The sequence below is a fragment of the Dama dama genome, chromosome 20, assembly GCF_033118175.1.
Source record: "Dama dama isolate Ldn47 chromosome 20, ASM3311817v1, whole genome shotgun sequence".
NCBI classification, from domain to species: Eukaryota; Metazoa; Chordata; class Mammalia; order Artiodactyla; family Cervidae; genus Dama; species Dama dama.
The window spans coordinates 23,475,121-23,499,490 of NC_083700.1; the positions used below are offsets into that span (position 1 = coordinate 23,475,121).

Here is a 24,370-nt window from a genome sequence, read left to right on the forward strand (position 1 = left end):
CAGAGGCTTGGTAGGTAAGAGAAAAATCAGAAGTAACCTTCTACTAACCATGAGCTGGGAGAGATTCTGACAGAGCCCCTCTCAAACAGCTAGGGGGGGTCTATGTTCCCATTAGGATCTGGCCCATGGCACAGAGACATGTTTACACAATCACACGGACATGCCCAGCAGCCTACGTCACAGGGACACCATCACTGAATCCCCTGAGCCCCTCCCCAATTGGGAGAGAGTTCAAGCTCCTTACTGACAGCTCCCACACACCAAGGCTCAGCCATTCATTCCCCTCACCAGACCAATGAACTTGTCACTCACAGGTTCTACAGAGAACTCATGCTTGGAGAACTGTAAGAGTCTCTGCAGTCTGCCCATACCTTTCTCTCAAGCTGCCATCTTACATTTGTAACTGCCTCTTGGAAAATGTGAACACATATACAATCTGCTTTGCCACCAGCATGGACAAGCGTGCACACATCAATTGGGAACCAAAGAAAAATACAGAAAAAGGGGAAAAAACCACACTTTGCACCTTAAGAGAAACAAGAACCAAACAAGTAAACATACAAAACCCAGGGTTACTTTCTAGTTCAAGTTCCAAAATAAATGAAACCTTGAGCCTTTCCCGTTAAGTTACTGACTTCCTAACAAAATCAACGTGAGCCCTGTCTTCTGCAAAGCAGATGTGTAAAGATACGCACTGGTCTTTGTGGATATGATAACCATGTGAGAAAAACCAGACTGACCAAACACTTGGCAATTCCACTTTTAATAGTAATTTTTCCTTTTAAATACTTGTTGTATTTTCTGTTTGATAAACTAGTCCCTTTAAAGTCTACTCTCTTACAAACTTTTGCAAATGAAATTTTTATCTCTGAGCTTTTCCTCTAACAGTAATTTTTTTAATACGTTTTTACTGCAAACTCTGTTGACTAAAGCCTAAATTATCTTCCCCTTCCTAAATCTCTACCTAACCTTCTTGCTTCCTAATTTCTATCCTCCTCATTATCCAGGCTAAAGACCTTACAGACACCTTTAAATTTTCCATTCTCCCTAGCTTCCCACCTCTAAGCAGCAGCTCCTGTCATTTCTTCTTCTGTAGTGTAGCTCACATCAGACCCTCCCATTGCTACTGCCTATGTCAGAGGTTTATAACTCATTTCATGCCTGGATCTTTCCAGCATCCTAGAAGTCAGTCTCTCTGCTTCCAGCCCCCTATCCCTGGGTCAAAATGGGAGGACCTGGGCTATATCATAATATGGATTCTAATTTAAACCCAAGGGCTGCTACAGAATATCTCCAAGTCCTCTTCCAGAAGAGTTTTCTCTAACATCTTCCAAGCCTGCATCTGCTTCCTAGCTGGTGTCTCCTCCTTTAAGTAATTAACTCTAGTTCTTTCATCTGTTTTTCCCATGGCATAATTCTGAATTCCTGATCTTGTCTACCCTCCCCTGAGTGTGAAGAAGGTGATGTAAAGCACTGATCAAAGGGTCTGGGGTTAAGATGGAGGTACAAGATAAATGATTATTTATTATGCTGAGTTGTTTATTTTACCTAATTCTCTTAAGGCCCACTAATGGAACCTGTGGTATCCTCATTTTCAGAAAGCAAAGGTTAAGCTACCTGCTCAAAGCAACACAGCCAGTAAGAGACAAGGCTTGGATCTGAATCCAAGTAAAAAGGATCCAAAGTCCACCCTTATTCTGTATTCTGCTGCCTTTATTTATCATATTCATTTTCACTCCCACAGCAGCCTGCATGTAGTATAGATATTATCTGCATGCATGCTCAGTTGTGTCTGACTCTGTGACCCCATCGACTACAGCCCGCCAGGCTCCTCTGTCCATGGAATTTCCCAAGCAAGAATCCTGGAGAGGGTTGTCATTTCCTCCTCCAGGGGATCTTCCTATGGCAGGAAGGAATTTGGCCAGGGAACAAATGTGTAGCAGGAGAGAGTGGGTGGTTAATTCATCTACTTTCTCATCCATGAAAGCACTGACTAAAACCATGACATCTTCTAATATGAAGAACAGGGACTTCCCTGGTGGTCCAGGAGCTAAGACTCCATGTTTCCAATGCAGGGGCCCTGGGTTTGATCCCTGGTCAGGGAACTAGATCCCACACAATGCAACTAAAAATTCCACATGCTGCAAACAAGACCCATTAAGGCCAAATAAATAAATAAGTTAAAAAATAAATAAATAAAAACAAAGTGAAGAACAGTGTGTCTTACCTGGAGGTCGGCATCCGCAGCAGGTTTCTGGGCTCCCAGAGTGAAATGGCCCCCTTCTATGATTATGTTGGTGAGCTGCAGTTTGGAGGCCGCTTTCCTATAGACAATCTCTTCCACAGTGTCTCGGCCAATCAGCCGAATAACTTTAACAGACCTGTAGAGAAATCACAGAAAGCTAATGTGCTAACACAGAAGGGTCTGCAAAGAAGCACGCAAGCATGCCAGGTCAAGACACAAAAAAGGAAACAAACCTAAAATGCCGTGTTCAGGGTACAACTAATGGGGGATTGTTGTACGTGAACCTGAGTTATTTGTTAGAGAGAATCTGGCCTCTAATTCTCACTGAACCTTTCCGAAAGAGTCAAGGGAGGGATGACGAGGTGGTCATGATTGGGGTTCCTTATCTGTGGTAGAGGAAAACCTCTGTTAGATCTAAATCATCACCAGGTCAGAGAGTAAGACTTATCTTTTTATTTTAGGTCCATAAACCCATAACTTCATTTTTAAACTGAATCACACCTTAACTCAGAAAGGATGTCAAATAATTTCTCAAAGTTCCTCCTAGTCCTTTCACAATTTGACTTTGCTTTTTACCAAAGCAAGTCCCAGCCCAGTACTACTCTGGAGTCAGCAACAGAGATGGGCTAAAACCTACTGGTCTCTCACCCTCCAGTCTAGAACTGTCACCAGCCCACATTCTTCACCTTCCCCCCAAACCCAGAATTACTGAAGAGCCAAGGAAGTGGAGCCAGAGCTGTGCTTAAATCTCTCACTTGTTCTGGCCAATTCGGTGAGCCCGGGCAGCTGCTTGCAAGTCATTCTGAGGATTGAAATCACTGTCAAAAAAAATAACAGTATCTGCTGCCGTTAAGTTCATGCCAACTCCACCTGAAAACAATACAAAAAAGAATGTTAGCAGCAGTACTTGGGCTAAGGACCAGACTATGATGACACAGGCCACAGCATTCAGACTGATAAACTGAAAGCAGCCAAAATGACTGGTTTCATCCTTCAAACTGACACCCCCATCCTCAACGCTAGACAGAGCTTTGTAGTGGTTAAAAGTCCTACCTGGGCTCTTATTGCCTGACTCAGGAAAGTTTAACAACTGCAAGTAACGGAAATGAGTGGAGCAGGGTAAGGAGCAAAAGTAGGTACTTAAGTTAGCACCCTGAATCCATTTTAAATCTCTTCTGTTTAAAAATCTTCATTGAACTTCGTTTAGAATAGTCTGTGGAAAAGGACACATGCTCTTTCAGAAACAGTTTTAGATATGAGCGAGGTCTGGCTGTGGGCACCAAGAGAAGACCTCTTAATGTCCACTGCAAGTTATAACCAGGCAGCACAGGCTCTGAAACAAGTTAACGAGAAGAGAAGATGTCATGCATTACACCCCCAAGCAGAGCAGGGGGGCTATCTCCCTCTGATTAGAGAAGACTTTAGGAATTCTCTTCTGTTACTTGTCTCCACATTAATTAAGGAGAAGGTAACAAAACCAACCAAAGGGCAAAAACACTCCCTGGGACAACTTCCCAGTCTTTCTTTAGGAAAAGGGCTGTGGAGGCTCCTTAGACTACAGGAATTAACGAGAAGAACTATGAAGGCAAATTATAGCCTTCTCTTTGATTAATGTGGAAACAAGCACAAAATGGACTCCCTCTTGCCAGGGTCATTACAGCTCGTTGCTGAAACAAGCAAGCCTGAAATGGCTTGTTCCTGGAGCCAGAACTAAGGACTAACTTCTGAGATGGGCTACTGCCTCTAAGCTGGATCTTAAGTCAGGCAGGAACATTCTAATTAAAGCCTTTATATAAAATTAAAGTCAGAATAAACAGATAATAAAGACTGATTACCGAGAGATGCTAATATGCTGAATAACAATGACAGCTACCCAGGTGCTACGCTTTACTCTCTGCAGGCACCATTCTGAAGTGCTTTACATATATTAACTCCTGTAATCCTGGCAACAATCATGGGTACTCATTTTATAGATGTTGCAATGGAAGCACAGAGAGGTTAAGGGATGATTGGAAGCTGCAGAAAGAGCCAGATTCAGTACCACACGGTCTGGCTTCAGAGCCTATGTTTTTTAACTCCATAATACTCCCAGGCACTTATTTCATTGAAGTGTTTTTAATTTTTTTATGAAATTTTTATTTCATAAAAGTTTTCTTCTTCTTCTTGGGTTACTGTTAAGTTCAGCTCTTCTTCATTAAGGGGTGATATTTTATAAATAAACTATAGCCAGAGTTGTCTGAGACATATTCATGAGCTCTCACTGCCACCTGCTGGCAATATGACTCAATCAGAAATACCTAAAAGTCGGAAAGAAACTTGAATAAATGATAATGATGCAAATCAACAACTAAAATGTGACAGCAAACAGGACAGCTAGTGTTTGGAAAAGGCTCAGGACTGCTTTGGCTCCTATGAGATCCCTCTGTTCTGACTAATTCTGAGAACTCCAAAGAGATTAGTTGAAAAGCAGAGATCTTTCTTCCTAATTTCAGATGTTTCAAACAATGCTGCTGAGTATAACGGTGTTGAAATCAGTAAGGCATCAGTTCAGTTCAGTTCAGTTGCTCAGTTGTGTCCGACTCTTTGCAACCCCATGGAGTGCGGCATGCCAGGCCTCCCTGTCCATTGCCAACTCCTGCAGTCTACTCAAACTCATGTCCATTGAGTCAGTGATGACATCCAGCCATCTCATCCTCCATCATCCACTTCTCCTCCTGCCTTCAATCTTTCCCAGGATCAGGGTCTTTTCTAATGAGTCAGTTCTTCACATCAGGTGGCCGAAGTATTGGAGTTTCAGCTTCAGCATCAGTCCTTCCAATGAATATTCAGGACTGATTTCCATTAGGATGGACTGGTTGGATCTCCTTCTAAGATCACAGACTGCACCCTCGATCTCAGCCACTTACTCAGCAACTTATTATCAGGTTACCTAATCAGTCTCTCCTAAGACTACGCCAAGACAACTGCAACATGAATAAGGGGCTGAGATCGAGGGTGCAGTCTATGATCTTAGAAGCAAGCAGGACCAAATGAATTTCACTATATCTCTGTAATACAGAGATGAGACATACACAGGTAAAACAATCTCCTTATGGTCAAGGATTATATTCAACACTCCATTTTAATACCCTATAGTACCAGGCACTTAATAAATACTTAGTAACTAAGACTGAACTCTCTTCTCATAAATATACTGATCTCTTTACAATAGAGGACATACATCCCTTTAGAGCTCCTAATTCTATTCCATCAAATTTAGGTCTACCAAAAAAAGAGAGAGAGAAAAAAAGAAACTTAAGATTCTGTGAATTCAAAATTAATTTAAGGTCTGCTTGTTCCATGACATGAGAATAATTTCATCTCCAAGAGCTGACACTATTTAAGTAAATGACAGTATTCCATAAGTGGTATGGAACTACAAATGTCATATAAAATATTTATGACTTAAGTCATATACAGACAATGTTACAATTAATTCTAAAGAGCTGGAAATTTCATTACAATCACACTTTTTTAAAAGCAAATTTTTTACTAAGTTTTCACAACACTTTCAGAGCTACTTGTCAGAAGGACAACTAGTAGGCAGGTTGCTATCTCATTTCCCAAATTCATGGTTGGGAAGGACAGCTGTCTCTATTGAACATGACGAAAACTAAAATTTCTATACAAAAGTATAGAAATCTTTCAGGATGATCCCAGGTCATTGGTCAAAAGAGATCAGAATTACTTTCCAACAACCCCAGGTTTTAGCCTTACTTCTCTGATGAGATGAAAGCTTAAGTCAGTTTGACAGAAACGAGTACCATGCTAGTCTAGTACAGTGATAAACTGATGTAACCTACCTCAATTCCCTCCACCCCTTTTTTTACACTCCTCAGTAAAAACCTCACCTTTCAGGGAATTAAGGAAAAACATTCTAATGATTAGGATTTAAATGTACTGTTTCACCCTTTAATTTGTCTGCTTTCATCAACAGGGATGTGGCTTACCTGCCCTGGTACTCAAGAGAAAAGTAAAGATGGGCTGCTGTCCAAAGTTCTTAATGGCCAAGTGTCTCTCTTCTCCTCTCACAGAACCATCCACACGCTCATAGCTGTAGCCTTCACACACAGAGGGAGAAAACAGAGAAATAGAAAGCATTTTCAGTTACTCACTGTGGAGTAAAACACTGTCTGCTCAAAACCAAACTCGAATTTTGTCTCTTCTCATATACAGGCATGCCCCTGCTGTAAGCTATCTTCCTTTGATTCTGAATAATATTCTTACACTGTTGTTCTCTGTAACATCCCCACACCCCAGATAATTCTTCACGGGCCCATCTGGACTGTTAAGTCTAAAAGTCTTGAGTAATGTAATGAATGGCCAAGGGATGTCACCTCTATAATCCAGGTAGTCTTGGAGAATATCCAACATCTGGGTCATCTGGGAGAAAAGTAAAACTCGATGGCCTCTGGCAAGAAAAAGAAAAGGAAAAACTGCCAACTCCAATAGTATATAGGGTGGATTCCCTGCAGGTGAAACTTAGCAAAGAATCCAAGTTTACAAAGAAATGAAATCCTGAAGTAGAAACATAAGCATCATAAACATTTACAGAGCCTTCTTCAGTAATGTGAAATGTTTTATATAAGGATGTAACTGCACCAGTAGCTGAGTCCTTACAGCACTTCTCACTAGTGTTGGGATATTCCCAGGAGTCTGTGTCAATGCACCAGAGGGTATAAGAAGCCCTAGATAACCAAGGTGCTTCTTTCCAGGATGGCAATTACTAAATGGAAAGAAACATACAGTTTTAACAGCAAAATAAAAGATATGTGAAGAGAAAAATGCAAAATTCAAATGTACAAAAAAATGAAACAAAAACTGATGACCCTAAAGAGCTTGTGGCTGGCACTCCATAGCTCTTCTCTACTTTGGGGTGAAAGTCACTATCCTTTCAATTACAGCTCTATTGGTTGAAAATTTTGAGAAGCATCACTTTAGAGAAGCAAGAGGCAGGTGGCATTTCATATCCATATGATACATGAGAAAACTTACGCAGGGAAAGGAGAGAAGAAAGGAGGTGGCAAAATGGATTAGGTCAAGGACAAATTCAAGGGAATTCCCTGGTGGTCCAGTTATTAGGGCTCTGCACTTTTCTCTGTCAAGGGCCAGGTTCAAGCAAAAGCTTCACGGTATGGCCGAAAAAAAAAAAAAAAAAAAAAAATCAAACCTACAGCCCCATGGTTATCAGCTATTAAGTTTTCATAAACAAAGAAGTACTGTACGGCACTGTCTAAACAACATTCTAGTAGGAAAACTAATTTAATCTGGGTTTGCGATAGGTGCAGATGAACAATTATGAAAAACTCCTTCAAGACTCTAGCCTCAAATTGGTAGAAAAGGTATTGAACTTAAAATCTAATCCTCATCTAATCCCATTAGATTAGAACCTCATCTAATCCCATTTCTGTCATTTGCTGGCTGTAGTGGCCTCAGACAATCCACTCAGCCTCTCTGGGCCTGTTTCATCACCTGTGAAATGAAAAGGTCGAAGAGAAGCTATTTATGAGTCCTTCTGCAACACTAGGACACTTAGAGGAGATACATCATAGCCTATAAAATACAATCAGGCATGCAGTTGTCTGACTTGCACATTCCTACTGTTGGACACTTTTGCCAAATCTGAGGTTTTAGGTTGGTTCAGGCCTTCCTGGGTCAGTTGTCCCAAAGGGACAACTTAGAAATCCTTGGGAAACTGGGATGTTTTTCTAGACTGCTCTGTCCCTCCGAGGACCAAAGGATCAGATACAGGCCGGACACCAGGCCACTGAATACTTAGCTAAATCTTTATAGGCCCCCAAAGTGGCTTATTCTTCCAATACCCAACTTGCATCTCAGGGAGAGTCCCCGAGTTCTCCCTGAGTTCAAATCAAGCCCCACAAGTTAACAAGAGTAAATATTTGCTAAGTACTTAATATGTGCCAATTCAAAGCAAGGTACACCAGCAGGCCTTTTAAAAAGAAATGTTTGATGGTATCTTTGTCTCTGTAGAACTAAAGAATACAGCTGGAGTGACATGGTTTATATAGCAATTAACCAGATAGCAGATTAAGGCAGTACATTGCCAAGTGCTGGATTAGGATCCTAAGTGCTGTAGGAATTCAGGAAAGGAAAGGATGATCATAGAGGGGATGGCATGGGATGAAGGGTGTACCTGCAGAAAAGGCAGAACCTGAATCAGGGTCTTGGAAAAAAGGAGAACTGGGATTAGTCTCAAGAAATCAGTGAGTTGCTTATTATTCTGGTTTTAACAATCACCAGCTCAGAGTAGAAAATATGAACCTATCACCTACTTGGAATACAGGAATGCCAACAGTTTATCCAGCAGGTGAAGTTTCCCGCTAGCCTCAATCAGGTGGTCTCCAATTTCAAAAGGCTCTGGTTCCACACCTGGAAAAGAAAGGACCCACTCCCAGTAAATGTATTCCCGCTGGGGCAGACTCTGAATGGAGAAGCTGATGGCAAGGCTACAGAGAAGCCACGATCCTTCTGACTGATAATGGGCCAAAGTCTCATATCTCTTTGAGGCATTTCATAATTATTTGTTTATATTATGATACCAGCGCTACCCAACATCAACCACAGAGTCTGGCACATCCAATATGTCTCAGAAATGTTTATCCAAGGAGCAAATCTACTCTTTGGGAAACTGAAACACAGGGAGATGCTAAAGACCAGACACATCCAAAACTGAAGCCTTCAGGTTCTCACTCTAGAAAACAAATCAAGACATAGGGTTAGATATAAATTAGTCATTCTCATGCTGAGGATAGCAAAATAACCTGGAAGGCTTCTTTCGAAATCTACATGTTCCCAACAACTCTTCACATAAAAGAAAAGCTCTGACGTGTACCTCATTAAGATTCTGCAACATTTTTAAACAATTCATACGGCTTCTTGCCATATTGCATTGATCATATCAATACTAGAGCCCTCACAGCATAAAACGCCTGGAACTGTCGGCTACCCATCAGAGTGAATTAAAAAAACAAAACCAAAACCAATTTGAATGAAAATGAAAACACTACATATCATGTGTAGAATGCAGCTAAATTAGTACTTAAAGGGAAATTTACAGACATCCATGAGATGAAATTCCCTCAGCAAAGGAGGCAGAGAAAGAGAAGACATAAGGCAGATGGAAAAGCAAAAGTATTGTCTCAAAAGCCAAAGGAAAAAGGTGTTTCAAGGAGTGATCAATTCTGCCAAAGGTTTTGAGAGATTAACTTAAAAAAAGTGAACTGATAACATCAGTTGAGCCACACAGCGACCACTGATGAACTAGGAATGGTGATGACAAAAAAGGTTCACTGAGTGGGTTAAGACAAAGGGATAGCCAATCATAAAAAAATTCAGAGTATGAGACATCCCATAAAACATACAGCCATGATTCTTCCAAACTGTCAATTTAATGAAAAAGTTAAAAAAAAAAAACAAAAACTGAGGAGTATTTCTAGATGATAGAAGAATAAAGAGACATGACAAATGCACTGTAAGATCTCTGACTGGATCTTGAATTTGAAAAGAACAAAGATGGACACAGGCAGATTCACAGGAGAGAAGTATTCACATGATTTCCCGTAAGTTTCATGTGACACAGGAAGCTCTCCAAAATAAATGAAGACCCAGAAAAGTGGCAAAATTTAAATGCTTTTCTATCATAATGAAATCAAGATTGCCAGGAGAAATATCAACAACCTCAGATATGCAGATGATACCACTCCAGTGGCAGAAAATAAAGAGGAACTAAAGAGCCTCTGGATGACGGTGAAAAAGGAGAGTGAAAAATCTGGCTTAAAACTCAACATTCAAAAAAATGAAGATCATGGCATCTGGTCCTATCACTCACTTCATGGCAAACAGAAGGGAAAAAAGTGGAAACAGTGACAGATTTTATTTTCTTGGCCTCCAAAATCACTGTGGATGGTGACTGTAGCCACAAAATTAAAAGACACTTGCTCCTTGGAAGAAAAGCTATGACAAGTATAGACAGCGTATTAAAAAGTAGAGACATCACTTTGCTGACAAAGGTCCGTATGGTCAAAGCTATGGTTTTTCCAATAGTCACGTACAGATGTGAGAGTCAGACCATAAAGAAAGCTGAGAGCCAAAGAATTGATGCTTTTGAACTGTGGTGTTCGAGAAGACTCTTGAGAGTCCCTTGGACTGCAAAGAGATCAAAACAGTCCATCCTAAAGGAGATCAACCCTGAATATTCATTGGAACGATTGATGCTGAAGCTCCAATACTTTGGTCACCTGATGCAAAGAGCTGACTCACTGGGAAAGACCCTGATGCTAGGGAAGATTGAGGGCAGGAGGAGAAGGGGGCAAGAGAAAGGAGATGGTTGGATGGCATCACTGACTCAATGGACATGAGTTTGAGCAAGCTCCAGGCGTGAACTATAGGGAAGCAAGAGAGCTGCAGTCCGTGGGGTCACAAAGAGTCAGATATGACTTAGTGACTGAACGATGAACAATTATACTGAACAAAGAGAAGCAGTTGTGGAAAAGGAACTACAGTATGTGAGGAGGCTGAGTAAAATGAGAATTATGTTTAACAAGGTCTGTTCATGTGCTCAGCCACTCAGTCATATCCAACTCTTAACGAGGTCTACTTATATAGAATTCTCTGTCTCCAGTTTCTGCCCTTGAGGATAAACATGTCACTCCTTCCAGCAGAGGGAGGAGATCTTCATGGTGGGAGGGGATGGGGGAATGGATATGCTATCATTTCTGGACCTGCGGTTTTGGGGGTTGTAGTGTTTTGTTTTTGCTATTGTTTCTTTTTTAAGTGTTCATAGCTCAAAATGATAACAAAATGTAGATCAGATCCTATCGGTCCCCTGATTAAAAATTCTCCTGTGTTTTCCCATTGTATCTAAAATAAAAATAAACTTGCTTTAAAAAGATTTTTTTAAAAAGTCATAAGGGACTTTTAAAACTGAAGAAATCTGAATATGAACAATACATTAGATAATCAACATAAAAAATTAACAACAGAAGATGGGGAAAAATAGATAGTAAATATAGGCAAATCTTTTGAAGAACTTTTCTATGAGGTTGGCCATAAAACGACAACAAAAAGTAATGCTGAGAAAAAAGGGCACTGTCTCACCATCAAACAAATATGGGTGATCCACACACTTCCGAAGCTGGGACAGGACATTCTGAAGTTTAACTTTCTTCGCCATCTCATTTTCAAATGCATCTGAAATTTAAAAAAGAGAGAGAGAGACGGATTACTGAACAAAAACAAAAAACCCTGCAAGTTTCCATACATAACCTTACTTATTTCAATAATGTATCTTTCAAATCTATATTAACCTCCCAAATTTCACTGAAGTGCATTAAGAACAGCACACTGATAAGAAGTTTTCTTAACCATCAGCTTGTTTTAAGACAGAAAAGTAAAGTGTTAGCTGCTCAGTCGTGTCCAACTCTTTGCGACCCTATTGTAGCCTGCCAAGCTCCTCTGACCATGAAACTCTCTCAGCAAGAATACTGGAGTGGGTTGCCATTCCCTTCTCCAGGGGATCGTCCCAATCCTGGAATCAAACCCGGGTTTCCTGCATTGCAGGTGGATTCTTTATCATCTGAGCTACCAGGGGAAGCCCTTTAAGGAAAACCAGGAGTGGGGGGATGGGGAGGAAGTCTCACAAAGTCAACGAACAACAAAGTCATAGTTACACTTTGACTGGCAAAGATACTCTGCCAGTTTCACTCTAGTTGACCTGACTACTATTCAGAATAAAAAATCCCATCCCATATTCTTGCTATACAAACTGAGTGTGATTATAAAATATTTCCTTGCATGAAAATCACATCCTGATTAGTTTCTAAATGGACAAGTACCCTCTGATTACCTAGGTCTTTCATCAAAATGGCCTTGTAGTATTTTTTCTGCAGTGCTGACATGCCGTGGTATATCACTACTTCCGTCTTCCTGGGAAGCTCTGTGGCTACCTCAGCCTTTACTCGCCTCAGCAGAAATGGCTGCAAGAGTTTGTATAGCTCACTTGCTGTACAAGGAAAGAAAAAAACACACACAAGTGGTGTGGGACAAAAGCAAAACCAAGGCAATGATCTATTAGAGAGTATACCACAGTTTACTTTTGCTTCTCATTTTCATACCAATTCTGCCTTCTAGGCCAGCAAGGTGATTTTTCACAGTATTTCGTCCTTCCTTGGATTCTTCTTTCCAACTTCTTCTGTTTCTAACAATCTCATTTGCATAGAGCTATTCTTTTTCCAAGATACTTCTGCATTTGATCAGCATAACAGCTCAGAAATGTAGGCAAGTTGGTAACATTGTCCCTATTTGTATAACTAAGTGAAGTTCAGAGAGGTTAAATCCCTCATCCAAAGTCACACAGCTGGCTGCTAAAGGTGCTAGTACTCACACTATGTTCTTTGACTTCCATACCCTTTTTCCCTCCTGAGCTGTCGGAAACTTTGAAAACTAGCCTAAACTGGAATTACACTGCAAGCAGGATTGCCAGATACAGAAAATAAAAATACAAGTGCCAGTTAAATTTGAATTTGATAAATAATTTTTAAAAGATCAGTATGCCCTGTGTAATATTTGACTTGGAATATTTTATATAGCAACCTTAAACATGGGAACAATCAGAGTAGGTTCCCCAGGTAAAATTCAATCTGTGGTATGGAGATTTCTGCTGTGAGAAGCCTTTCCAACTCATCCTCAGCTAGTACATACAGACCCACTAGTTGGCATGTCTATCAGTTATTTTGAATAATGATCCTGGGATAGTATCACATAGATAGACAATTTTATGAGGCAGAGGAGCAAAGGTATGAGAGGAAAACTAAGAATGACCATTGTACAAACCAGAATGGCTTCCTCCTTTACTTCTACCACCATCCAGCACAGACTTTTGGTTCTTATGCACTGATAAAAAGTGTTAAAAGAAACACCAGTGCTAAGGAACCCTGAATGACAGTTTCAGACTACGGCACACACATATTTCTCTGCCTCAAGAAGTACCATGGGAAGTTATCCAAGTCCTCACAGAAATTACATGTTGGAAAAAAAAAAAGTCTGCAAACCAGCAGACACCCTTTCTTCTGATAATGACCCAAATAAGCACTATTACAGAGTCACGTGACAAATAAGAGACTCACGAACAGCAGGCACCAGGAACAACAGGGGAGCTCTGACATCACCTCATCTTTGTGCGGCTCTTTATTTCCCCAGCAGGGGTTCTCTGGTTATGGATTCTCCTTCTTTTCTATCTATAATCCTTAAGCCCTAGGGAAGTTGCTGGGCCCAGACCTCTTGGACGTGATTTCTAAGAAGGGAACTTGCCTGACTCAGACTCTTTCTCAATGTCCTGGTAACGCTGAACAAAATCTTCCACCTGCTCCTTGGAAAAGAGATCAGGCTCCACAAAACTGAGGAGTGCGTAGAGCTCCTGGAGGCTATTCTGGATGGGTGTTCCAGTCAGCAGGAGGCTGAAGACAACTGAGAACTCAGATACAGAAATGAATAAAGTGAAAATCTGTAATGCTGGAAAGCAAGACTGAGTGACCCATTACAACCTTTACAGAGAGAGGCATGATTCAGTGAAATGAATTCAGGGACATGAAGTCAGAAAGCTCAGGTTCTAAATGTACATAGCTATTTGATGTAGGAAATAATACCTCTTCAGTTTCAACTATAAGAAGGGGATAATAATCCTCTGAAGGAGATACCATTTATAAAGTAAAATCACTCTGTGAATGCTAATGTACTGATGAGTATTCAAAATGGTTACTGTTATGCAACCCATGTGGAAATTCAAGCACACAGTAAATACTCATGCAGTTTGAGAAGCCCAAAACTACAGCAGCAGGACCCACCACTACAAGAAAGAAGATATGTTTTTTAAAAACATCCTTTTGTAAAACTTAACACGTGTAGCCAATGCAAGACATCAAGAATTCTGGACATTTTTGGACTATATACCACCCAAAATGGAAAGACACTTGTTAAATTTTGAGCAGAGGAATAAGAACACCATGAATAACAGACTAATGAAGTAAAAGGTTAGGAAAAACAGTAACAACATTTGTTAGGTCAAGCAAAGGACAATCTCTTAGCTAACTTAACAAGACCTTATACTATTTGAGTTAAATAATACAGCACAAAGAGAAAGCTATATCCTGTGTGTATATATATATATTAAACATGGACATACAATACGTGTGTATATATGCACATATATATGCATGTATATACTGAATTCTGATATTTAATATATTTTTATTTTTTTAACAATGTTGGAGAAGGAAATGGCAACCCATTCCAGTATTCTCGCCTGGAGAATCTCATGGACAGAGGAGCCTAGAGGGCAACAGTCCACGGGGCCGCAAAGAGTCAGACACGACTGAAGCAACTTAGCATGCACACACACATATATTTAGGTTTGGGTGCACACATGCGCTGCAAAGAACGTGGCAGCATATATACCGAATACTAATATACACAGTGGAATAGGATTATTGGCGGCTTTTACTTTTCCTCTTGTGTTTCTATACTTTGATTTGGGAGGGGGTCATAAGAAGATATCAAAGGTGATACAATCAATGAAAAACTGTTTTCAAAATCTTTTGGGGGAGCACTTTCACTTGGTTTGTTTCTTTTTAAATTGTCTAATCAGCGCCCACCCACTCATGCCTCTTGTAGTGCAACATAGTCACAATATTTCAAGTATGGAAAATGGTTAACAATGAATGTTTCCAATAACTAAATCACATTTTTACAATATGTCCAAAGAACTAAAGTAGCCAAAAAATATGAAGTCAACAAGGATAACCAAGGTTGTCAATCACTAAAATGAAATTACACTATCACATGGATTAACATTTTAATTCAAAGCAGTGTTCATTTCAGCATCAAAACTTATAACTGGGAAAAAAGAAGCCTAGAGACAATCTCTGCTTGTATAGAAAACTTTGGAAACTTTTTTGTATAAAATATTTTGCAAATATTTTATACATTATTAAATATTCTTCTACATAATTTTTCATGGCAGCCTTACTCTGTAAATATAATGTATGGGTATACCACAAATTGTACAGTATAATCGATTCCTATGTTGACATTTAGGTTTCTTCCAAATTTTACAAACAAGCTGAAAACAGTATTTGGAAGAAGAGAAAATAAAAGGCAGTACCCTTCTGCCCACCTCTCAGCCCAATCAATAAATGTGTTTTTTTTCCTGACCAACTAGCTGTCTGCAGTTCAAACCTCACCTAAAAAGGAATACTCAGATAACATAGAACAACCTCCTCTGAGCCTGTTTCCTTATGAATAAGAAGAAAAGGCTCTGGAGCCAGCAACAGACTTTAGCTTCCCCACTCCAAACACAGGCTTCCTTTACTACACCTGCTTCTCTTACCCACTATAAATCAATAAACCGGCATAGCAGTTGATGAAGCCCTATCTTACAGTCTCTTGGGTGCCGGGTATGACAATCTCTTGGGAAAGAGACAGTGTTAGGCAGTCCTTAAAAAGAAGGCAAAGGCCACCACAGAGCAGGGGGCGGGGGCCCTACTAGGGGACAGCAACCTTTGAGATCGGGGTAATAATAATAATAATAGTGGCCATATCTGCACTTAAACACTAAAAACTGTAACTTTTAACCAGTAAATAAAGAATTCAAATATAAGGCTTTCCTCCAAATGACCTCTAAATTCATTAATTGATCTATTATAGGAAAGGGACCAAAAGTCAATGACGATCCCAGAAATTTGCACACGAGGTCGCAGGAATGAACAAGCCTTTACTAGGTCAACAACAAGCAGGGCACTTCATACTCATAAGCTGTTCCACTGGCTCCTCAGAAAAGAGGGCAAATCTAAGGCTATGATGCCATTTCTCATCTGCTTTGCCAGAATGATTCCAGAGAAGTAAATGGAGTAAGATCAAAGGTTTCATACTTAAAAAAGTATGACAGAGACAGGTGAGACTGAAGGGAATATTCAATGGCATGAAATTAGTCTCTTCATGACTCTGAATTGTCAAATTTTTTAAACAGGTAAATGGGGGAGTGGTACAATAAATATGTCAGATATGTTTGTTATTGCAGACAGAAAAACTACAGTAAGATTATTTTTAAAGACACTAAAGCTCAAAAAGACAGTTGAAACATTTCCAAAAATACAACGTATTATCCTGGGGTAGAGTCCTATTCATTTGACAACCAGATTTTTAATAAACATTATCTCCTATGTAAAAGACAAGAGAAATTAGGCCATGTTAAGTATTACTTCTGTCACCATAAAATGTTCATTGAACCCTGCAGAAATCTCACTGAAAAAAATGTGCCAATTTAATTGGCTCTATATGGGACCAAACTAATATTAACATTTTTTAAAAAGGGAGTGATATACAACCTAAAAGTATCCGATGAGTTTACCTCTGAAAGAGTCTTATGCAGCAAGGAGCTTTGGTTTTTCAACCTGTGAGCTTCATCCACAACAAGAACACTCCAAGGGAAGCTGTGAGGGAAAAGTCCATGTTTTCAGTTTTGTATAACTCAAACACATATCTCACACTCAAAAGTCTTACTACAAAACTAAGACTCTGGGAAGACTAATATCAAGCCATTCTGTTAGAAACACACCCAAATTGCCTTCTCCAAGAGCCGACGAAGTACATCAGGCAGTATCTGGATAATGTAGTAAAATTAAGGGAATTTATTTTCTGAGATGGGAAAGTTCTATGCATTGAAGGTAGAAAAGAAGGTGCTGGAGACAGAAAGCAAAAGGAAACACTAATGACCACTTACTATGTGCCACTTTAACATACCTAAAGCTTGGGGATTTAGGTATGTTATTTAACCCCCAAAAATAAAATGAGTAGACATACTGTGCCCTTTTTACTAACATGGATACTAAAGCTCAGAAAGGCAGATGACTTGGTCAAGGTCATAAAGTTAGTATGAGGCAGGACTAAGATACAGACCCAGAAGAAAAGTCAAGACACAATGATGTCACAGTAGCTAAAAAAAACAGTGTGATTTTAACATGGGGACATGGTAGACTTCCCAGGTGGTACAATGGAAAAGAATCTGCCTGCCAATGCAGGGAACACAGGTTCAGTCCCTGGTCTGGGAAGATCCCACGTGCTGCAGAGCAAATAAGCTCCCACACCACAACCACTGAGCACACAGTCTCGAGCTCACGAGTCACAGTCTCTGAAGTCCATGTGCCCAGAGCCTGCGCTCTGTGACAGGAGAAGCCACGGCAACGAGAAGCCTGTGCCCCACAATGAAGAGCAGCTCCTGCTCGCCACTACTAGAGAAAGCCGTCAAGCAGCAAGGAATACCCAGTGCCACCAATAAACAAATAAATTATTAAAAAATGCGGACGTGGTGAACAGATCAAATGTTACAACAGGAAGATACATCACTGGCTCTGTTAATGGAAGTCACTGGTGGCTATGCCATAATAGTTATGACCACAAATTCCCAAGAAGATATCCTCTGTATACACTCCTGCGAAGCTGTTTTGCCCACAAAAAAATTTAAAATATGTATGTATTAATATGTTCAAAGCTGCATTATTTAAAACAGCAAAAACCTGAAAATAATAATAGGTCCAATGATGGGTGATGAAACATAGCATTTAAAATGATAAATACGATTATGTTATAATTTCAAAGGCCTATGTAACTAAAAAAGATATAAATATTATATATATATATATATTTATATAACATATATTTAATAAAACCCATGCAAAAGATAATAAAGTGGAAGTTATAAGGCTCTTATCTCATTTGTAAATATTCTCTAATCCCATTACATTATTCTTATACTTAAAAAACTAAATGTAGGGGACGCCCCTAATGGTTCAGTGGTTAAGAATCTACCTTCCAATGCAGGGGACGCAGGTTTAATCCCTGGGCGAGGAACTAAGATCCCACGAACTGCAGGACAACTAAGTCCATGGTCCACAACTACTGAGCCTGTGCACCTCAACTAGAGACCCCAAGGGCCGCAAACTACAGAGCTTACACACTCTGAAGCCTGTGAGTCACACCTAGAGAGAAGCCTGAGCATCGCAACAAAAAGCCCATGCACCAGCACACCACAATGAAAGATCCAGCAGGCTGCAACCAAGAGGCTGACACAGCCAAAAATACATATATACTCACAAATTAAAAACAACTAAATGTACTTGCAAGTAAAGCAGAACACTGGAAAGATATATGGAAATCAAAATCCCTCAAATATTAGAGGAAGATCTTGAGCAGAGGTTGGCCTTAAAAGAGGAGGAAGCCTTCTTCCTCTGAGGCCACAGAGAAAATTCAGAAAATGGGTACAGAAACAGACACCTAGGCCCATTCACGTACTGAGTGCTGAGTGGTGCAGACAGAGGGAAGAACTGGGTCCAAGAGAGGGTGCAGGAATCAGGATCATTCCTGCCGGGTAGCAGGAGTTGCACTGAAGGATCATGAGGAGTAAGAGTCCAGCTGATCTTGGACACTGGTCATGGCATGACAAGTGTGTGAGCCCTTTTCAAGGGGCTACAGGAAAGTGCCTGGCTCCTGTTTAAATTGCCATTCAACATAGATTAGGTATTAATCTATTAAGATCATTACAGTATTGTTATGGCATTAAGAGCTATATATTCAGATTTTTTAAAATTTCTAGTCTTTTAATTTATTTTGCCACAGAGTGTGGCATGTGGGATCTTAGTTCCCCAACCAGGGATCAAACCCATGCCCCTGCAATGGAGGCATCAGTTGTTCCTAACCACTGGACCACCAAGCAAGTCTCAATATTCAGGTTTTTACATACAGAAGCAACCAATAAAAAGTGTGTTTAATGAATCAGACTATAAGGAGGTGGATTTGGACTCAGTGACAGAAGGTCATCAAATTATTCTCTAAAGGACATGCCAAGGGATGCTCCCTGGAGAGGAAGAGGTGGAGGGAATTTCAGGACTGAATGGAAAGTGGGAAAAGTAATTTCTAATCCTCTTGATCCAAAGATTTTGTAAGTTTATTGTCAAAAAATTTTCCTATTTTTCATATTGTTACATGCACAGTCTCAACCCTCCCTAATAAGCCTCTTTAGGGCTGAGATTGCATTACACTTTCAGGATGTTCTCAGTATGCAGTACAGTAATACACAGTATAACCTTGCCAAAAACATCAAAAGAACACAACTGTGTTCTTAGGGGTCATACTGAGTAAACATTATAAATGTCCCTTTACTACTTAGTTTCTTAAATTCACTAGGAATGGATTCACGATAATGATCTAATATAGAAAGATTATATTTCTACTGAAAAAGTGAAACTCCAGTGCACCTAGATACTTTGGAAAGTTCTCTTTAAAAAAATCTCTACAACAAAGTGGGTTTGGATGTCTGCTTTGCCATTTACTAGCAACGTGCCCTGGGATGGGTCACACCTAATCTCTTACCATTCTCATCTATTAAATGGATGACGATACCTACTTATTCGGGTTTTCATGCAGATTCAATAGGATAATTTATGGAAAGTACCCAATATCACCTATGTCCTAATCTTCTTGCCTTTTGAGACTTTCCATATATTGCCTAATATTATGGATATCTGTACACTTCTTATTAACTCTACTGGAGTTTATGTTCTCTTGGGGATCACCATATGGTTTACTTTCCTGGTATTGCTGGTAACTCCCAGAACAATGTCTTTCCAGAGGAGAGATCTTTAATACATATAAAGTTGGCTATTGACAATAAAAAAGAAGTGAGAGGGAAAGCACATCCTTTTCTTAAGAAAAGTAAAGTAATACGCTTACTTAAATGAAACATGAATGAAACAAAACACTACATGGAAGTCATGAAATCTATGACTGAGTCTTTAGTGTTTCAAAATAAGATGAAAATAAAGATCCAACTCAGAAGAGCCTGGGTATGTAATAACATTTATAATATTGATAAAGCACTCTGTAAAGGTTCTGAATATTAAAGAAACAAATCCCACCTAACCATAAGTACACATGCTATGAGAATGAAACTGTCAATGTATCTTCTTATTCACCCAAAACTGAGCTCTTGTTCAATGTATAAGGTAACTGTTGGCTTAACCACACACTACAACACAGCATCCCTACCATCGTAAGTACCAGGTAGTATCAGGGGTTACACCTAAGTTTCCTGCACTTTATGAGCTGATTTGAGACCTGTAAGCCAATAACTGGAAAGAAATTTACTTAAAAATTCCTTTCTAAAAAGCTAATTTTAGGGCTTCCCTGGTGGCTCAGTGGTAAAGAATCCACCTGCCAATGAAGGAGACACAGCTTTGATCCCTGGCCAGGAAGGTCCCACATGCTGCAGAGCAACTAAGCCCATGCACCACAGCTCTTAAGCCTGGGCTCCGCAACAAGAGAGGCCGCCACAGTGAGAGGTCTGTGCACCACAACCAGAGAGTACCTTCTACTTGTTGCAACTGGAGAAAAGAAAAAGCCTGTGCAGCAATGAAGACGTAGTACAGCCAAAATAAATCAATAAAATTATTTAAAAAATAAAAAGTTAACTTTATAGTGCTGATGGCTATTTTAGGATATTTCCAGAAAACAGCTCAAATAATTCCCCTCCTATGTTGTAGTAGAATTTCCACACAGCAGTCCTGACAGGCATCTATACAAGTTGTGATGCAAAGAATCTGGTATCTACTAACCGCCCACCACATACAGCTTATCTCACTCAATCCTCACAGCAGCGGTCCTCATTTTACAGATAAAGAAGCTGAGGTTCACAGAGGTTAAGTTAGGGAATCTACGCACACACAGCTAAGGAGTAGGGGCTTGGACTGTAAGACTCCTGCCATACCACACACCCAGTAAGACTCACGGATAACAAACCAGGGGAAAAAATGGGAAGGAAAGACATAACTCACATGACACATTCAGGGCAAATTCAGGAAGTAGTGCAACATACTCACGACTTTAGAAAAGATGCATCTTTCAAGCAAATCTGAAAAATTAAGGAAGACACATTGTAAAGGCTGATATTGATATACTTCTGACATTAATAAGCTAGTCTTTTATTAACTCCTAAACTACCGGATTTATCGGTCTCATTCACCGACTATGTACGAGTTCCGAGCATAACCTCTAGGTGGCAGCATCTTACAGACAAAGGGAGGCATGAACGTGTGGAAGGTCTTGCTTACAGGAGTCTGGACATTCTTAGCTTGAAGAATGAGAACAGAGACAGGAACTAAGTATCTTCACCTTCCTTTCCCATCCTCTAGTAACAGATGATGCCTCAGCCCATCCTACCTTTTTCTACTCATCGGCCAAGAGACAGCTCAGGTGCTGCCTCCCTGGGAAGCCCTCCCCCTTGATCCACCAAGAAAGAGGGAGAGATATCGAACTAACAGTTTTTCACTCCCTTTGCTCACAGGACCTCTGTGAGAATCAAATGAAAACAGATTTTCCTCCTAGAATAACATTAGCCCTCAAAAAAACTAAATATAATCCCAGAGGATTCTACAACTTCTAAGGTCCCAGGTTAAGAATTCTGGCTGTAGAAAAACAAACAGATACCTCATAGGTAGTTAGCAACACATGAAAACGCGACTCCTGCTTCAGGTCTTGCTGTAGGCAGGCTCTCTTGTCCTTGTCACCGGCATATACTACACAGGAAAAACCTGGAGCAAGTCTGAATCCAAGAAAAGAGGTAGATGAACACACAGAGCCATGGACAAGGGGTGCATGTCTGGAAAATAACATTTCATGGAAGGATTGCAGATGTACAGACCCCAGGATGCTCTGCAGCCAGAACAAGTCCTGAGACCCTGAAACCTCAACTAGAGTAATGGGTAAACCTAAGGGTGACTAAGTCCCCATGTAAAGAGGGAGAAGGGTCAGATGAACATCTGAAAGGACCTTGTATTAATTCTTAAAAGAAAAAATATTTTCCCACATTCATTACTTCCTATGAAATGTCACTGTATCACTATGAAAAGGATGGTTTCTCCTTCAGTTCAGCAAAATTTACTAAAAATGAGTACTGACCTTCAAACTGCCAAAAGGCAACAAAAACATCCATTGGACCCTCCCTCATCTGATCCTCATTCTCTATCTACACTGCCTCAGGTCAGAGTTTTCTGGAAAAAATAAACTCATTGCTTAGGACAATATGTTGTTTTATCATATTTCACATAGTACCCAGAAAAAAAAGTAAAAAAAAATTTCAACTACATCTACTCTGTACCTCTCCATCTCTTCTTTCCAGTTGCTCAAAACAGACAAGGGACAAAGAATCAGAAATGGTCCTTCATCATTTAATCTTCCCGCCAAATAAATGAAGAGTGCAATAGTCTGGAACACATAAAAAGAAGGCAGTTTTGATCACCTTTCCACATGAGAAATAATTATAAAGTTCCCACAGCCTTGCAGAGACAATTATAATTGCATCAAAAAGAATAAAGTACAAACACAATCTATTAAACAAGACTGGCTTTACAAACAAATAATGTACAATCTTCCACACATTAGGAGAGTCATCCATTCCAAGAGTGAAATCAGGTAAGCCTTGATACAACTGCCGAAGACATTTATGGTACTCAATTACATCAACAGTCAACAAGCAATAGTGCTCAAAACTTAAGTAACTGAACCTTTCATACGAAGGAAAGCATCAGGAACAGACAACAGAAATCAATGAAAACAATGCAAATGAGGCACAAAGTTAGGAATGCTCTAAAAACATATGCTAAGAAGAATCAAGATATGACTGTGAAGATGACCAACCACACGCTGGTCTCTTCTGTTGGCCAGGTCTCCTAAAGGAGGATATTTTCCCTCCTTCCTAACTTCCCCCCACATGGATTTATGCTAAGCTGCATCGGTCTATCCAACTCAGCAACCCCATGGACTGTAGTCTGCCAGGCTCCTCTGTCCGTGGGATTCTCCTGGCAAGAATACTGGAGTGAGTTTCTGTGCCCTCCTCCAGGGGATCTTCCTGACCCAGGGATCGAACCCACATCTCTTTATGTCTACCTACACTGGTAGGGAGGTTCTTTACCACTAGCATGAGGAGGGCATGGCAACCCACTCCAGTATTCTTGCCTGGAGAATTCCAAGGACAGAGGAGGCTTGGTGGGCTACAGTCCATGGGCTCGCAAAGAGTCGACCACAACTGAGTGACTAAGCATCGCATTACCACTAGCACTACCTGGGAAGCCCGTGCACTAATGGAGTACCCTCTACCCACCAGGCTCTACTCTGAACTCTGGTGTAGAACAGTTAACAAAACAAACAAAACTCCTAGCTCTCCTGGGGCACACATTCCAGTGAAGAAAACAAACAATAAATAATGCTTCGTAAACTCAGGTCAGGGTCTAAATTGAAAATCTCTGTAAAGCCTAATAGCCTATTTTAAGACACGGCTGTACACATTTTTGACTAGAGAAGTTTCTTTAAAAGCTTGCCATGATAAATGGATACTGCACAGGAGACTACGTGGAGGGCTCTGTACCTGAATATAACAGTCCATTGGCCTGCCTCCCAGAAACACTGGGATACTTATCTTTGTTCCATAGCTCTCAGTTCAGGAATATACTAGAACCAGGATTACTGCCTGAGACATCTGAGGGTGATAAATAGCTACCTTGGGGAACCATGCTCAGAGGTCATACTGTACGCTGAATAACCCCAAGATTGATGAGATACATCTAGATTAAGGCATTGCCAACATGGTCAGGGGCCTCCTTGATAGCTCAGTTGGTAAAGAATCCACCTGCAATGCAGGAGACCCTGGTTCTATTCCTGGGTCAGGAAGATCTGCTGGAGAAGAGATAGGCCACCCACTCCAGTATTCTTGGGCTTCCCTTGTGGCTCAGCCAGAAAAGAATCCACCTGTAATGCAGGAGACCTGGGTTTGATCCCTGGGTTGAGAAGATCCCCTGGAGAAGGGAAAGGCTACCCACTCCAGTATTCTGGCCTGGAGAATTCCATGGACTGTATAGTTCATGGGGTCGCAAAGAGTTGGACACGACTAAGCAACATTCACTTTCACTTTCAACATGGTCAGGCTAGACTCTGAGCAGAATTGCTCCAGCTTGATGTTTACTATGT

The 24,370-nt window shown here is 40.3% G+C and overlaps 1 protein-coding gene across 5 annotated transcripts in view; it reads right to left on the reverse strand.

Moving 5' to 3' along the window:
- The window catches only part of CHD1L (chromodomain helicase DNA binding protein 1 like), a 60,877-nt gene that overhangs the window by 20,346 nt on the left and 16,161 nt on the right, over positions 1 to 24,370 (reverse strand). For 3 of the 5 annotated variants that reach the window (XM_061121009.1, XM_061121010.1, XM_061121011.1), the window contains 12 exons: positions 22,506 to 22,612; positions 21,836 to 21,950; positions 21,229 to 21,260; positions 16,707 to 16,788; positions 13,613 to 13,775; positions 12,150 to 12,305; positions 11,402 to 11,494; positions 8,578 to 8,674; positions 6,622 to 6,695; positions 6,235 to 6,345; positions 3,001 to 3,115; positions 2,228 to 2,381 (listed from right to left, as the gene is read on the reverse strand). In XM_061121009.1, coding sequence (XP_060976992.1) covers positions 2,228 to 2,381; positions 3,001 to 3,115; positions 6,235 to 6,345; positions 6,622 to 6,695; positions 8,578 to 8,674; positions 11,402 to 11,494; positions 12,150 to 12,305; positions 13,613 to 13,775; positions 16,707 to 16,788; positions 21,229 to 21,260; positions 21,836 to 21,950; positions 22,506 to 22,612 — 1,299 coding nt within the window. Of the gene's footprint in view, positions 1 to 2,227; positions 2,382 to 3,000; positions 3,116 to 6,234; positions 6,346 to 6,621; positions 6,696 to 8,577; positions 8,675 to 11,401; positions 11,495 to 12,149; positions 12,306 to 12,417; positions 13,591 to 13,612; positions 16,617 to 16,706; positions 16,789 to 21,228; positions 21,261 to 21,835; positions 21,951 to 22,505; positions 22,613 to 24,370 lie in introns of those variants that run through there. The other 2 variants (XM_061121013.1, XM_061121012.1) reach the window with 2 other exon arrangements.